General features: G+C 39.8%; 1 protein-coding gene across 1 annotated transcript in view; it reads right to left on the bottom strand.

Moving 5' to 3' along the window:
• Positions 1–18,276, bottom strand: part of LOC137030503 (neurexin-2-beta-like) — a 94,265-nt gene that overhangs the window by 29,381 nt on the left and 46,608 nt on the right. Inside the window, exons 2-3 of the mRNA XM_067400851.1 lie at positions 16,305–16,486; positions 877–1,048 (exon numbers count right to left, since the gene is read on the bottom strand). Coding sequence (XP_067256952.1) covers positions 877–1,048; positions 16,305–16,486 — 354 coding nt within the window. The remainder of the gene's footprint in view (positions 1–876; positions 1,049–16,304; positions 16,487–18,276) is intronic.

Here is an 18,276-nt window from a genome sequence, read left to right as displayed (position 1 = left end):
AACTCTATTATTGAGACATTATCAATAACAGCGACAGTAAACAATCACTAATGACCTTCAGCATGACAAACCTCCACTTCTAATCCCATTCACGTTACATACAGCCGCTGTTACCATGACGACGACTCTGAGACTGGGATCAATCCCGGACGGGTTCGTCCTGCAGGAGGCAGCTGGAAGCTTCTGCTCGACATTCTACCCACAATTCCACTGCAGACTTCCTCTGCGCTAACTGGGTCACTGGATATTTTTATTTCTCCAGTCCGCTCTGCTGCTCCTCGCGTCACAGGCACTTTCTCGTTTAGGAAGAGCCAAGATCTGCTTCATTAACACGTTCCTCAGCAGCCACCACTCTGATTTCTATCATAATGTCACTGAAACATTCAGCTGTATATTAGTGATGATCAGCTGGTGGAGTTTAATGTGTTGAATATTCCACTGAATCAAAGACCAGCGTCTGAGGGTCATCCAACAGTTTGACTTTAACCACTGACTGGTTCAACCAGCAGTGATGATAATAATAGATGCTGTTCAACAAAAACACTTTATTCAGCTTTCGAACCGCCCACTCTAAGCGGGACTTGAACCCAGGTATGCTGGCACGGGAATCGGCCTCTCTAACAAGGAGGCTAAACACGCAGTCTCTAACGTCAGTCGCTGGTTCTGTTATTTTTCTGTATCTTTATTGAATAAAGCTTGATGAATCCTCAAATACAAACAGGTTTGGTGTGATGATGTTTTGAATCATTAAAACGTTTTAACAGTTTATGACCAGAAAACATCTTCCTCAATGAGAGAGACAGACAAAGAGAGCGACACGCCGCCTGTATGTCGTGATCTGAGTGTGTGTGTGTGAGTGTGTGTGTGTGTGCTCACCTGACGGGAAGCGCTCGATCACGGGCAGATTGTCCACCTGTAGCGTTGCGTTCCCGCCGCTCCGTGTGAACCGCACCACGTGATACTTCCCGTCGCTGACCATCACGCCGGCCTCATCGATGACGATGTCGTCCGTCCCCACGTTAAAGATCACGCCGACCTTCCCTCGCTCCTGACAGACACACGAGAGAGAGACGGGTCAGTGATTTTATTCATCATGACAGTCACTTTCTCTGTCTTTTTCTGTTTTCAGACTTTCAAGATCATTCTCTTCCAAACTGAACCATGTTTCCTCTCAGATTCACACACAATTTGAACAAAAATCATCACCTTGCTTTTGCTTTTAGAAATGAAAAGTTGTAACACCTGGATCATCATCCCAAGATGGATGTTCATATAAACAAATGTTTACCATCACTAAGAGCCCAACAATCTCAGACTGAAGGATAAAATACATAGTGCAAATTCTGCCAAAACAACTGCACACTTTCAGCATGATACGAGACCAAAGCATCAGTCCAACGATCACAGTTCAGACTGAAAAATCAACATTCTGGAGTAATCCATACACAGATGTGATGTCATTCTCAATCTGAATCTGTCACATGAGCAGCTACTTCAAGAATACAGATGAATGTGTTTGTATTAGGAGTGTAACGTACACAAACATGACGCTTCGGTACGTACCTCGGTATTGAAGGTTCGAAGGAAGCTAAGCATAAAATCTTTTTTTATTAAACAGTGGTTTATCGAACAAATTGTGTCTCTTTCTTTAAATTCATTTAATTATAATTAATATTTTCTTAAGGATAAAAATCTATCTCAGCTATAATGCCGTAAAATATATACAGGGAGCCTTTCTTGAACATTACTATAATATTAAAGGTTACAATTAACAACAGAGCACAAACTTTATTTATATTATATTATATTATATTATGAGATATATCAATACTCAAAACTCAAATAAAAGAAAATGTAAAAAAAAAAAACCTTCTAAATCTAATTATAAAATTATTACTCCAATTCATTTTTGAATCATTTACACAGTTACTGTCATAACTTGTTTTCATGACAAATTTATTTAAACATTAAATAATTAAGACATTACTAACATAAAATAAAGTAAATATAATGAATATAGTGCGTATATGTAGTGAAATGCTTCATTTCTCTAGCGAACTAACATGCTGTGGACACTGAATGACTTGCCTGAGGTAAATGTAATGCTACGTGAGAATTAGCTCAAGCTGTTTTTCTGCGGTTGAAACACTGGTTGATATCATCTATTCTTCTTCTTCTGCGCCTTTTCCTGTCTTGGCATTTAGCAAACAGCATTGCATTACAGTGTGCGCCCCCTTCTGGACTGGAGTGTGGAGCGCCTGTGACTGACTGTATTTGTCATCTGACTGCATGAAATGAACCGTGACGTCCGTACCGTACGGTTCAGGATGAATACATGTACCGATACACCCCTCGTACATATATGTCAGTTCTATTAAATTAAAATGAATAATTGTGATTATGATATTATGGCAATAATCGGCAATTATTTTTTTTTGTCATAATCTGAGAAAAGGCTCACAATCTGTATTTTTATGTACAAAAATCTGTTATGGTTAAAACAAAATTTGTATTGTTTGTAGTGCAAGTTTTATGAATACATATCAGCATATTTTAATGCACCTACACACATACAAAAGATTTTAGACATCATTAACCCGAAGGCAACCCGACAGCTCCGTTCAGCTGCGCCGCAGAGCATCTAAATGTTTGAGGTGTGAGTGTGTGTGAGTGTGTGTGTGACTGTTGATTCTGAGAGTGAAGATGAATGATTCATCGATTCAAGCAACAAATGATTCACGTGAATCAATGGAAGCTCTGCCCTGAAGTGAGAGTGCCGAGCGTTGTGTACACGTTACGTCATGCCGCGTTTATTCCAGCCATTCTGAGATAAAACTCATTTATTTTTGTGACAAATATATGAATTCGTACGCACAACAGCCAAATGTGTTTCTGTGACAAATGGACAGTCCATGAACATGCTCTAAAAATAATTTTCCTTGTTTTTCCTCAATACAAAATATCCTTAAAGCAAGAAACATTTACCTGAGAAATGAAGGAGCATGAGATATTAAGACCTGTTTTCAGAAGCTTAAAATGTGAAAAACATCTAACAAAACAAAATACACCCATTAAACACAAGTATTCATGTTCTCCACTGCAAGAGTGACGTTCTTCCTCAGTGTTTCTGTCTTGTTTTCCAGCACAAACATCTAAACATTCTTAAATCAAGATACGTTTACTGTAGAAGAGAAATGACTGAAGATATACATTCTTGTTTTCAGAAAAATTGCCAATTTTGTTTTCCCTTTGAATGAAGCTTGTTTTTCTGACCCCATTAGCAGATATTTGTTCTTGATTTAAGCACAAACTCACTTCATTTGGATCATATTCTCGGACGTCTTATCTTCAGTCATTTCTCTTCTCCAGTAAATGTATCTTGATTTAAGAATGTTTAGATATTTGTGCAGGAAAACAAGACAGAAACACTGAGGAAGAACGTCACTCTTGCAGTGAAGAATCCTGATTCTGCAAATGATATTTTGAAACGTGTAAAACAGATGAATCACACAAAGAGCTGTGAAGAGTGTTTCAGGTGTTTGCAGAAATTAAACTCTCACTGAGAGAAAACTAAAGCAAGCACAGCGAGAGAGAGAGACGCGGTGAGATCAAAGTGTTTTTTGAAGGTGAATCTCTTTCTCAGAGACACTAAAGACCCCATAGCCATCATTAAAGTTTCGTGTGACCTGTGCCGCAGATGAGCCTCGGGCGTCCAACACCCTGTCGCCGGCTTGTGTTTGTCTCTCCTCAGACACTGTTGGTGAATTCTCACACTGCTGACCGGAGCAACACAAGCCTTGCTGTTTCAGAGACGTTCTGACCCTGTCGGCTCGCCGTAACAGTTCAGATCTCACATCTTAATTCCTGCATCAACACGCTGATTGTTTGTTCACCATCTAATCTACCCAGATCTCAACATGTGTCCTTGTTAGAAGAGGATCAAATCGCTTCACCTGTGACTGCTCGTCATGTTTCAGAACTGATGAATTTTGCAGCACTTGCTCTCATGTTCCTCTCGTATTTGGCATTAATACAAATGTGTGTGTTTTGGATGCTAGAGGTTAACTGCATTATATAAATCAGTTAGGAATATAAATCGCAGCAGATGATAAAAAAAAGTGAGTTATATTCTGGAAGATTCTGTAATCCGTCTCTCACAGATGGATGTGTTTGAGGAATGCAGCAGATGTTTTATAAATGTGTCTCATTCTCTGTGTGAACGTTAGCTAACACGCGCTCAGCTGACTCTGAATACTGATGACGAGATGAAAGCAGCCTGACCTCTGACCCCATACAGCCCCGCCCACACATCATCACAGTACTGAAAGCTGTGTGTGTGTGTCCTTCATTTGTCCTTCTGTTGTGTGTCGATCTGTGTAAGCATGGATAAATCGCAGTCTGTTCACACACACACACACACACACTGGTTTATTTAACTATGTAAATGAGTTGATTATAATGAGCACGAACCCTACCAGAGACTGTGTTTGGTCAGATTTCAGCTCAACACACAGTTTTATGCATTACACTCTAAAAAATACTGGGTTAAAAACAACCTCCGTTGGGTTGAAAATGGACAAACGAATGGGAAACTAAAAACATAAGCAACATTTCTTATTTTAATTTAGTTTAATTTGATGTACTAAAATCACTAAAACTAAAATGAAAATTTATTAAATAGTATATACAGATATTTAAAAAAAAAAAAAAATAACAAAAATGACAAAATGCAACAAAATTACTAAAACTTTAAAATGAAACAAAACAAAAATCAGGCAGTTGATTCTGTTGAAGAACGTCATATTTCCCTCCATCTGATCACTCTTATTTTAATTAACATTCTCAGTGCTGTAAGCTAATGATAGACGACTTTAAATAGATTATAATTAACTGCTGAGTTTCATCGGTACAAATACCACCTGAGGGAGAAGAGCTGGAGGAGACAGACAGACGTCAGTGTGAGACGCGCGAGGATCTTCACAAACACACTGACACTGTGTTCAGGATAAAGACCCCGTATACTCCAACCCAAACCAAAGAGAAATGGTGTGACGTCCTTTTGAACAAAATCAGGGCAAAACAAAATTTGTGTCTGGAGTTCGAAACAGCTTGCCAGAGTGAACTTTCCGGAGAAGGCTGTTAAACACCTCGAACTCCCATTGGACCGTGGTGATGATGTAATAGGTGGGTGTGGCTCTGAGGCTAAACATGAGTAAAAACATGAACACACTGGAGAGCCACTTTATTGTAGAAGCTGAAGCTGCAATGGACCATATGCACTGAACTTTCTTAAGAACGTCCGTTATAATATAAGCCAGCAGGAAATCTTCCAGTGAAAATGTCACTTGTTGGTGTGTCGGTATCTCCAGTGTCCTGAGGTAGCTTTAACAGCATCAGTAGTGTAATACTTAGTTTATAATCAGAATATAGTCACCTAAATAGTCAGGCCTAGTGTTAATTTAGTTATTCGAAGTAAGATGACATAAAAAAATACGTACTTCAGTGTTCCTCCTGAGCAAAATTCAATTCGACCATCAGTTTTCACACTTTCTTGTGAAGATAAAAGCATCAACACAGTGTAAATTAAAGATTTATTGTGCACTTTAGTAAGATTTATTGAATGAAAAGTGAGTTTTCAGACGTGTGATCTTGAGCTGCACTGACTGACAGCTGCTGATTATAAAGAGAGAGCGGCGCTCGCTTCTGTCATTCATTCACGAGAAAAGTTATTGTTTTACAGGAGATTTTGAGAGTACTTCATACTTCACCTTGACAAAGTGTATTTTTAAACCTAGTGATTTTATAATGTTTAATATTTATTCAAAAGCGAAATTGATTGAAAAACTATTACAGGAAATGGCAAATATGAGCCAATAAATGATCCTCTGCTGCCACCTGATGGTTTTAATTAATGTCTTTTTTATTTTTAAATAAAATTGTTTTCCATCAAATGTTGGATTTCCTACATCTTAAAACATTCGGTTTTACAAATGGAGACAATCTCAGAAGGATGAACACATAATATTTTCTGTAATTTTAATAAATTCAATAATAAGTTCTGGAGAAGTGTTGTGTGTGTCTAAGTTTCTTATTCAAACATCCCCATTAGCTTCATCTTTATTGCAATCAATAAAACTGGTTTACTGACAAATTAGTGTGATAACTGCTTTAAAATATGAATACAACATTAATAGTGAACCGCTGATGGTTTTGTGTTGATGTACAGCGAGTGCAGAATGATCAGTTCACTGGAAATGCCCGAGCTGGCTTCACGAGAACCAGGACGTAAGCGTGCATATGGTCAATTACAATTTAAAGTGACGGTGACACTGTTTTTCATGTTTAATAATGTAAAGCTGATGCTTTAAAGCAACTGTTGTATAAAGATCTGAATAAATTAACCTGACGTGAATGGAGTCTGAATCTGCTGCAAACATCCACATCACTATGATCAGATGCTTTCTGAACTGCTGTTTTCTCATTTTTCTTGTGTTTATTTAGTTATTGAGAGAAAAGCGCAGCACATTTACACATTCATCTAAATGGCATTTGGATGTATATCTATCAGTATATCACTGGAAAGATACGAAGATAAGCAAAGAACGAAAAATAACTTTGCCGCTAGTATATCATGCTCCGCTTGTACTATTTCTAACACTAACTAAAACTAAAACCATAAAAAACTAACATTTACTGAAATAAAATAGAACATAGTTTGTTTTTGTTTCAGCTGTTGCCAAGGCAACATTTCTCATTATCATTTAGATTCACTTGAAGTACAAAACAAACTTAAACTAATAAATAAAAAAGAATAAACAATATAGAAATAAAAAAATAATAAAAAAAGACTAAAATGCACATCAGAATTATTAAAACATAGTTAACATGAAAACAAAAAAGTATAAAAATCGGTTACACTTTATTTTGATGGTCAACTTAAGCCATTCTGCTAACTTTAAGTAACTTTGCAACTACACAACCAACTTACTTAAAATCAAAACTCAAAATATAAACACGTAGTATAACAGTATATTACGTAGTATATTATTAAAGGATTGTTAAAAATTCAAAGCATCCTGATTTCGTTCAGACTGTCCTCACTAACTCCTCTTTGTTTTAACTTGAATTTGTTTGTTCAGTAAATGAAAAGTTCGATAGGATACTTAAAATGTGAAGTTAACTACACCATCTTTGTTTTTTGAGTGACCATCTTATAAATCAAAGATGGAAGACCAAAAGTTTTATGAATCATAGTTATAAAAGAATCAGTGAAATAGTTTGAGGCAGAGTTTTATCTGACAAAACTCAATGTAGAAGAAACTCCCTCATGAAGAACTGAGGACTGAAAGCTGAACTCACTGCAAATGTCACAAACACACACCTGCATCACTGAACCCTTGAAATCACTTGAACTACGACCCTATTAAAACACAAAAAATCTCAAAGAAAGGTGTGTGTGTTTCCCTGAAAAGCCTTATTAGTGTGTGTGTGTGTGTGTGTGTGTGTGTGTGTGTGTGTGTGTGTGTGTGTGTGATGAGAGGATCATAATGGAGCTTTCCTCATATATGACAGTAAAGACTCAAAACGCTCGGAGCAAAGCTCATCCTCGCTCACGGCAGCCAATTAAAGCGGCTCGTTTGAGGGAGAAGCTGTGAGATCCAAGATGGCTGACAGCCATGAGCAGTTTCACCACCGTAACATCTGTAGTAATTGGGATCCGATCAATCCAAACCCACTCGCTCTGTCTCACACGCTTCATGCCGTTTGTTCTGTGGAGACTCCGACACACAGCTGGAGATTCATAAAACACTGGGAATCACTTTTGATTGTGTTGATATACACTGGCAATCAAAAGGTTGGAATAACTATGATTTTTTAATGTTTATGAATGAGTCTCATCTGCACTTATGATCAAAAATACAGTAAAACAGTGAAATATTATTCCAGTGTAAATCAGCTGTTTTCTATGTGAATATATAGTAAAGTGTAATTTATTCCTGTGATTTTCAGCATCATTACTCCAGTCTTCAGTGTCACATGATCCTTCAGAAATCATTCTGATATGATGATTTGATGCTCAAGAAACATTTCTGATTATTATCAATGTTGAAAACAGTTCATATCTGTGTAGAAACAGTCATACGCTACCATTCAAACTTAATACTTTTATTCAACAAAGATGTATTAAATTGATCAAAAGAGACAGTAAAGACAATTATAATGTCACAAAAGATTCTGTTTCAAATAAATGCTGTTCTTTTGCATTTGCCGCCAGTGTAAAATCTCAAATGAAATCTCTTGTGCTGTACATTATAAAATGAGGTTGTGTCACCTGTGTTTAACAAGCGTTGTTCTGGTTTGTGTGTAATTGAGCATTTGAGTGACGGAAGCTTCTGCTTTTGACCTTCTTCAATCTGATAATGACAGTCACAGATAACGGTGACCTTCCCGTCAGACTGCAGCGAGAGTCTCCTCACAGCAGATCACACGCTTGACAAGGACTAAATCTGCAATAACCGGCAGCTCTCAGAGCTATGACACAAGAACCACAATCATCCTGCCCAGCGTCCACTAACAGCAGTTCTAAAACCACCACGACCTAGACCAAAACTGATAAAGAATTTTAATATTGCACCCGGCCATCCATGTGATGTAATGAAAATGTGATTAATCAGACCAGGCCACCTTCTTCCATTGCTCCGTGGTCCAGTTCTGATGCTCACGTGTCCACTGTTGGCTCTTTCGATGGTGGACAGGGGTCAGCATGGGCATATGCAGCTCCATACACAACAAACTGATGCATTCTGACACCTTTCTATCAGAACCAGCATTAACTTCTGGAGCAGTTTGAGCTACAGGAGCTCGTCTGTTGGATCGGACCACACGGGCCAGCCTTCAATGAGCCTCGGCCGCCCATGACCCTGTCTCCGGTTCACCACTTTTGATAGATACTGACCACTGCAGACCGGGAACACCCCACAAGAGCTGCAGTTCTGGAGATGCTCTGACTCGTCTAGCCGTCTCATATTGGTCCTTGTCAAACTCGCTCAAATCCTTACGCTTGCCCATTTTTCCTGCTTCTAACACATCAACTCCTCAGAGACTCGTATCTTCACGTGTGTCATGCCTGAACGTCAAAGGTCATCTGTTGGTCCAAAGGTCATCTGTTGTGAAGGTTTCTGAATGCAGTTTTAATGAGCTGATGAAGCCGAACGCTCTCTGAGGATCTGTGTCCGTTTCTTCCCCCTCATGTTCTTACAGACGAAACTTCCTACATGCACTGATTCCCTTTTAATTGTTGTTTTAATGTTCCTGCAAACAATAGCCAACAAGGACCAAAGCACCAGGGACAGTCTTCAAAACAGGGCGACTGTAGCGTCGTAAACATCATTAAAATCTCTGGCAGTCCCAGAGCTGACGCACACAAACACTCCCACGATCCCTCAGGCTCTTCCCTGAATCAGTAAACAGCTGAAGACGCTTCTCTCACACCCTCCATCTCAGACATCTTCCCACAATCCAGCTCTCTCCTCAAGATCAAGCTTATTAGCAGTGAATGAACGTGTTTGTTTTTGGATGCAGAGAACTGCTGTGATGATTCATTAACAAACGACTCGTTTTCAATTAACCAAAGGAACTGTTTCTCAGGCTTGATCATGAAAAAAATAAGAAAAGATCTTACAACTTACTGTGATATTAGCATGTTTTTTTTTACACGTGTGTGTATATTTTTACTAGGACTTTCGATTTAATGTACTAATTTGATAAATTAGTCTCTGAGCAACACACAGCTGTGTTTTGCTCCACGTTTTGAGCGAATCAATTGAGTGAACCACTGATTCATGGACTATTCAATCAGCCATTTGAATGAATCAAATGAATGAATGATTCAATGACTTACTCATTTAGACATTTGCCGTCACCTACTGGCATTTTTAGTTTCTGATTTAGAATATAATTTAATAAAAATAATAATAATTTTTTTAAGACCTACTAAAGGTATAATTCACACAAAAATGAAATTTATGTCAAAATTTACTCAACCTCATGGCTGTTGAAGCCTAATAGGTTATGTGTAATAAATTATATGTAGAATCAAATAAAATGTTTTTTTTTTAAGCTACTTTTTGTAATGTCTATTTTAATAACTTATAACTTTTGTAATATCTACTTTTCTCATTTAACACAATAATGACTTTAAATGATCTTTTGGGGGTAATTTCTCAGTTTAAAAAAAAAAATAAAAAAAAAAAATACACATTGTATATATATATATATATATATATATATATATATATATATATATATATATTATTTATATATATATAATGTCAAATAACTTGGATGCTCCCAATATTAAATATAAGTCTAAAAAAATAATTATTCTTGATCTGACTTTACTCCTGATCCGCTCTTGCTCACGACATGAAATTTCTCTGTACTGTACTAGCTGTTGTAGCCATTAAAGATAGTTCCATATTTATGTTTAAATAGGCCTATGTTAATTTTTAATTTAATCTATTTGATTATGAAAAGTGAACAGTATGAGTAAGATAGAATACATCATAAGATGTGCAATATATCTGGAGACATGGAGTGGGTCAGACATGATTTTGACCACTTCATTAAGTTTTGTAGAAAGCCATTCTTTAAAGTGAATTTAATTTTGTAAAAATTGTATCTCAATTTTAATCAACGTTGCATCAACCAAGTGCCTGGATTTAATAAATAAGAAGCAAATATAGCAGAAAATATAATCATGGAGGCGCCGGCGCGATCACTTGTGACGCGAACTGGAGTGCGTCTCACAGGCTAAATGAACCAAAACTTTAGAGTATAGGCTGCTTGCCTCACAGACATGAGAAAAATAACTATAGAAAGCTTGAAATGTCTACTCCTAATTAAATAATTCAAAACTAAAAGAAATTGGCCACTCTCTGATTATGTAATCCAAATGAAATGTGTATTCTCTCTCCAGGAGCATCCACTATGTGGAGATTTATTTTCTTAACCTTTATTACACCAGGCAAGTCATTAAGAACAAGTTCTCATTTTCAATAACAGCCTGGAGATGACGAGATTCGGCAATGTCAACATCTTCGCAGCCGACACTGATTCAGAAAACACTAGTTTATTAATAAACAATTAAAATGTCTCCTTGCTGTTTTTGTAACATTCATAATCATTTGCTTTATGTGTGTGCTTGAGTGCTATATAACCTATACTTAAACGCTCATTATTATAGTTTATTCTCTGCAGTATTTAAGAAATTAAATTAATATGAATGTGATTAGTCATCTAATGGCTTAAATGAACAACTAGGCTACTAGTCGACTACAAAACCACACACACACACACACACACACACACACACACACACACACACACACACACGCAGCATCGTACATTATTATCAGTTTAAAATTATATTTGTGTATGACTAACCTGTACAATTTTTTTTACAACAAAACGCTATCATCTCTAGTCACACACCAATCATCATCAGTTAGCATGTATCCCACCCCAACACACACACTAGAGAAAAACTTTGGACGTCCTATGGCTGAGAGAGAGAGAGACTCGGATGAAAACCGCCTCAGTGAGCTCAATTACAGTAACATGGCATTCTTTTGTCAGTAATGGTAACGGCCTTGTAACGGGGAAAAAGTAATTCATTTGATTACTCGTTACTGAAAAAAGAAACGCTGTTAGTTATGCCATTTATTTATAACACCCTTATTCCATCACTGGCCATAGCCATTAATCTTTTTGGGTATGTCTGTAGCTTTGCACACCTAGATTGGGAATATTTGCCCATTCTCCTCGCAGAATTGCTCAAGTTCAGTCAAATTCCGTGGTCAGCGGCAATGAACTGCTCTTCACAGATTTTCTGTGGGATTTAAGTCAGGGCTCTGACTCGGCTACTCCAGGACATTCACCTTCCGATCCTTAAGCCATTGCGTTGTTCTTTTGGTGATATTTTTGGGATCATTGTTGTGTTGGAAGGTGAATGACCTGCCCATCTTCAACTGTCTAACAGAGAAACACAGGCTTTCCTCAAGAATTTGGATATACTTGGCAGCATCCATTTTCCCTTCAATCCTGACCAATCTCTTTTGTTCTCATGTTGAATCCGTCAGTATGAGCATCTCTCTACAGTCATGTGAATGAATCCAGTGCAGTCACCGAAGGGACGTTCTCTGTGATGATATCCGTCTCTTTCTCTACGAGGGTCATCAGAGCGTCTCGTTTATCTGCTCTGCTGTAATCACAATGGTCAAACAGAAGCGTCTCAGTCCTCAATCCAATCTTTCAGTATGATCGTTGAGCCTTTGGACTCGCAATCGCTTTCACCAAGAATAATATTTGCGTCTTATCGAGCAGCTTGATAAACCATGAAAGATTGACAGCCTGTGGTGAAGAAATGCCTTCGGGGGTGTGTGTGTGTGTGTGTGTGTGTGAGAAAGAGCTCAATAAGAGAGGATGGACAAAAAAAGATCTGTCTGTTAGGGTTAGTTCCTTCAAAGGGATAGTTAGCATAAAATTAAGCTTTATTCATTATTTACTCACTCTGGTCTGTAAATAACCTTGGTGAAAAATAACCTTCTTCAAACTTTAAAAAGGGATTATATGAATGTTCACGAGCAGGACATTCCCTAAAACGTTTGTGTTCAAAAAAGAAAGAAGGTCATAATGCTTTAGTAAATAATGACAAAGCTTTCATTCTTGGGTGAAATATGTCTTTAAAGTGTAACTGATTCTGCCATGAAATGCTAGATTTGTCCAGTTCATTAATTCAATTATTCAGATTACACGTGGTGCCTGAGTGAACGAACAAACATCAGCTACAGATGGTTGAACAGATGTAAGGAAGAAGACCAATCACAACCTCATATGCAAATATGACAATGACATCATCATAGTGCAACAGTGCCTACCCACTTTTTCAGCAACAATGGTTCTGGAAGTATTTTCCCCATTCATTTTCCCATATGGATTAAAGACAGTAGGTTTATGGAGTTATTGTTAAATGTGAGTTTCTCTATGGAGAATATGAATGGGCTTTATACTTCCGGAATCCAACTGTGTTCTGAACATTATCTGAACATATCAGTGTAAGTCAGTGGGTGGATCATCCTACATTCAGACAGAAACAGTACGCTTCCCTTCTAATTGACTTGAGAAAGATTACAGAGATGCCCAGATGCTCACTAGGAAGTGACCTACAGCACAGAAGCGTCGCTCTGAGATTAATGGAGCACATCTGTGGCGAGCGGCCCACCCAGGAGGAGCAGCGCGGGTTGTTCATCACCCGTCGGATGGGTCCTAGAAACACGAACCGACCCACATTGACAATCGAATGAAGTACTGATCACTAATACAGAGTTAAAACACTAAAATATCTAAACATTCTTAAATCAAGATACATTTACTGGAGAAGCAAAATGACCCCCCCCCCCCCCAAAAAAAAAAAAAAAAAAAGAAAAAAAAAAGTTAAAATTTAAAGTGAGTTTATCCTTAAAACAAATATCTGCCAGTGGGGTCAGAAAAATAAACTTCTTTTTTATTTGAATCAGTTTATTGAATTAAGGCTTAGGGTCACTCTTGTGGTAACTAGGAGAGTGTAACTTTTATTCTTCACAATGATGCCCTCGATTCTGAAACTGAAACTAGAGAACTGGAAAAAACAGAAGCTGCGGAAGGTGTGTGTGTGCGTGTCTTGAGGGCTGAAAGAGTTTCCTCCCACGCAGGGTAAAATTAATTGCCGTCCCCTCCAGACACCAACACACAGATTAATCACCGCACACCTTCACAAACACCGTACTGCTGACACACACACCATGATACAGAGGCTTTATTAGAGGAGGAGAACACACACACCTCACAGCCCAAGGTCTTTATCACACCCAAAACACACACAAACACACGGGTATGTGTTGAGAAAGCAGCGATGGTTAACGGAGAGTAAGACGAATGCTGAAGGGTCAATGGCAACAACAGCCTGAGACCCTCCGTCTGTCCTTCATCACACACTCTGAGAGACAATTACTGAACAGACTGAGAAAACAGGCTAGTAATTGATCTCAGAGAGAGAGAGAGATGCAGAGAGAAAGAGCCCGGGCTTTAGATTTGGGGTGAGAACATGAGGAACAAATTGAAGCTCCAGAGAAATCCAGAAACAGCCCATTTAACGAAGTCTGGACTAATGAAGTGAAACAGACACACAGATCCAGATGAACAATGATCAGTGTCTCTGAGAAGATTAGATAGATAGATAGATAGATAGATAGATAGATAGATAGATAGATAGATAGATAGATAGATAGATAGATAGATAGATAGATAGATAGATAGATAGATAGATAGATAGTCTTCAAGAGAACACAAGAACACACACACACACACACACACACACAATCTGCCACTGCAGCTGCTATTGTGCTGCATTTAATTCAGTCCATGGTGTGTGTATCTTCAATTAATTTGACTCCTTTTCTAGACAAAGCTACTACACTAGAGGGATCTGAGTAAGCAAAGTATTTTAAGGTAAATAAAAGCTGCATGTTTGCCCAGAAGTCGAAGCACTCATTTACAGATGGAGATTGTATGTACACATATCAACACACATGCTGTTTCACAGGCTCTCCTGAAGCACTGTGTGTCTGGACAATTACTACAAATTAATTGTAAGTCCCACCCTCAAACATACATTCACTGTAAGCCCCGCCCTCAAACATACAGTCACTGTAAGCCCCACCCTCAAACATACAGTCACTGTAAGCCCCGCCCTCAAACATACAGTCACTGTAAGCCCCACCCTCAAACATACAGTCACTGTAAGCCCCGCCCTCAGACATACATTCACTGTAAGCCCCGCCCTCAAACACACAGTCATTGTAAGCCCCACCCTCAAATACACAGTCACTGTAAGTCCCGCCCTCAAACACACACAGTCACTGTAAGCCCCACCCTCAAATACACAGTCACTGTAAGTCCCACCCTCAAACACACACAGTCACTGTAAGCCCCACCCTCAAATACACAGTCACTGTAAGTCCCGCCCTCAAACACACACAGTCACTGTAAGTTCCGCCCTCAAACACACACAGTCACTGTAAGTCCCGCCCTCAAACACACACACATTCACTGTAAGTCCCGCCCTCAAACACACACAGTCACTGTAAGTCCCGCCCTCAAACACACACAGTCACTGTAAGTCCCGCCCTCAAACACACACATTCACTGTAAGCCCCACCCTCAAATACACAGTCACTGAAAGTCCCGCCTTCAAACACACAGTCACCATAAGCCACACCCTCAAACATACAGTCACCGTAAGTCCCGCCCTCAAACACAGTCACCGTAAGCCACACCCTCAAACACACAGTCACTGTAAGCCCCGCCCTAAAACATACAGTCACTGTAAGTCCCGCCCTCAAACACAGTCACCATAAGCCACACCTTCAAACATACAGTCACTGTAAGCCCCGCCCTAAAACATACATTCACTGTAAGCCCCGCCCTCAAACACACAGTCACTGTAAGCCCCGCCCTCAAACACAGTCACTGTAAGTCCCGCCCTCAAACATACATTCACTGTAAGCCGCACCCTCAAACACACAGTCACTATAAGTCCCGCCCTCAAACATATGCAGTCACTGTAAGCCCCACCCTCAAACACACACAGTCATTGTAAGCCGCACCCTCAAACACACAGTCACTATAAGTCCCACCCTCAAACATATGCAGTCACTGTAAGCCCCGCCCTCAAACACTCACTATAAGTCCCGCCCTCAAACACAGTCACTATAAGCCCCACCCTCAAACACACACAGTCATTTTAAGCCGCACCCTCAAACACACAGTCACTATAAGTCCCACCCTCAAACATATGCAGTCACTGTAAGCCCCGCCCTCAAACACAGTCACTATAAGCCCCGCCCTCAAACACACAGTCACTGTAAGCCCCGCCCTCAAACACAGTCACTGTAAGTCCCGCCCTCAAACATACATTCACTGTAAGCCGCACCCTCAAACACACAGTCACTATAAGTCCCGCCCTCAAACATATGCAGTCACTGTAAGCCCCACCCTCAAACACACACAGTCATTGTAAGCCGCACCCTCAAACACAGTCACTATAAGTTCCGCCCTCAAACATATGCAGTCACTGTAAGCCCCGCCCTCAAACACAGTCACTATAAGCCCCGCCCTCAAACACAGTCACTATAAGCCCCACCCTCAAACACACAGTCACCGTAAGCCCGTCTCTGCCCCCTTGGTTCCCCAGGCATCATTCTTACTATGTGAAGCTCCAGATAGTCCCCGAGACCCTTGGCGCTCTCCACCCGCACCAGGACGGCCTCCTTCAGCTGAGTGCTGAAGCCCACGGCCAGCCGGTCTGCCCGCGTACTCGGCCGGTCGTTGGGGGGCCACGTGTACGTGATGAGGGCTCCTCCACGGCCGAAGATGTAGGTAGTCCCAGCTGAAACACACAGATGCACAAACAATCAGCTTTAGATGAAAACACTGACAGAATGTTCAAAAACCACCCTTACAACTGAATAAGCTGAGCAATGAGTATAAACGCGAGCAGGTGAAGATCAGCGTCTGTAAATAACCCTTGTTTATGAGCTGTGTGTGAATGTAAATGTTGATGCGGGTGCTGAAGGTCACTGCCTCTCTGCTCATGTAATGAGGTGATGCTGAGCTCACGCGCGCTTCCATCTGCTTTAATCAGAGCTGCAGTGGTGACGCTCATAAGTCATTGTGATCAAGAGACTTTCCAAGCATCTGGCTCTGCAGGTTTGAGATCAAGTGCCAATCAACAGCTGAGAACGGAGGCCTAATGGACCTTCATCAGAGCCGAAGTCTCTTCAGTGAGTCACTGTTGATCATTCAGCCAAAGAAGCATCCAACACACATCTTTCTAAAAACATTCCAGCAGACAAATGATTTAAATTCAAACATACTGTTGACAAAATATAAACAAGTAAAAATATTAATATTAATTGGGAATAAATAGTAGAAAGAGCAAAAATAGTTGTAACAAAACAAGCTTGAACTGCTTCATCATCAAGGACACATTAAATTGGTCAAAAGTGACAGTAAAGACATTTAAAATGTTACAAACTATTCTATATCAAATAAACGCTGTTCTTTTGAAATTTCTATTCAAAGAATCCTGAAAAATAAAATGGATCACGGTTTCCCTAAAAATATGAACTGGAAAGCATTTAGTTTATGTTCTGAACAGTGACCTGTATAACCCATGTGGTCAGTTCCTTTGAAAATCAGAGCATGTGAAGACGAGAACCGGCCCAGAATGTCAGCGGGATTAAGAGCTAATGATTCATCCTGGAAGAATAAAAAGAACGAATCAAAACGAAGCATCACCACCAGGATCTCATGTGCCTCACGAGCAACAAAACATCAGCCACACCTCGACAATTACAGCCTGGCCGAGAAACTCTGTCAAAGCCACCGATTCAGAAACAAGCAACGATTTAGAATTGATTTAGAGCCCAGACTCAATCGGCTCCTCTCGCTTCCCTCGGGCCAACCCGCTTCTGACTCCTGCTGCTAGTTGTAGTATCTGGCAACTGCTAATTATCAGAGGAGAAACATCAGAGAAAATACAAGAGCCTCATGGGAAACAGAACGAGGAGGAGGAGGAGAGAGGAAGGCATTGAATTGCTTTAGAGAAGGAAAACAGAAGCAGTTTCCTTTCATCACGTCTCTGTTCTGTTTTCATGCAGCGACGTCAGAAAAACCCGTTCGAGTTGAGTCGAAATGAGCCGCATGCAAAAACAAAGAGAGAATGTAAAATGGCTGCCGGGACTGAAGAGATGACACGTTGAGAGTCTCTCTCCGCACTATCCTTCCAATCTAATTTTCTTTTCCTCATGAATATGAAGCGTGACTGAAATGAGAGCGAGCCGCAGGGATGCACACAAATGCAGGAGACGCCGCGGCTACTGCGCTTTATTGTGTTGAACTCATTCTCACTCCATCACACTCACACACCTGTGTACACAGCCAACACACACTCGATCTACACTCATTCGTGAGCTGACGCTGCTATTCCATCACATTCACTGACATAGAAACATGCGGCTGGACATGTGATGCTGTCAGGTGAGACATCACACTCTTAGAATCCCTTCATGCATTAAAAACAGCTTCTGAAAAGTATTGATCATTATTGATGCTTCATGCTGTGTTCAATCGACTGACATTAACTTACTTGTTCTAGTTAAATGCAAACACACATTC

Source organism: Chanodichthys erythropterus, chromosome 11 (genome assembly GCF_024489055.1).
Source record: "Chanodichthys erythropterus isolate Z2021 chromosome 11, ASM2448905v1, whole genome shotgun sequence".
In the NCBI taxonomy this organism is placed as follows: domain Eukaryota; kingdom Metazoa; phylum Chordata; class Actinopteri; order Cypriniformes; family Xenocyprididae; genus Chanodichthys; species Chanodichthys erythropterus.
The sequence above is the reverse complement of the archived record's forward strand: the minus strand, read 5'-3'. Positions and strand labels throughout refer to the sequence as shown.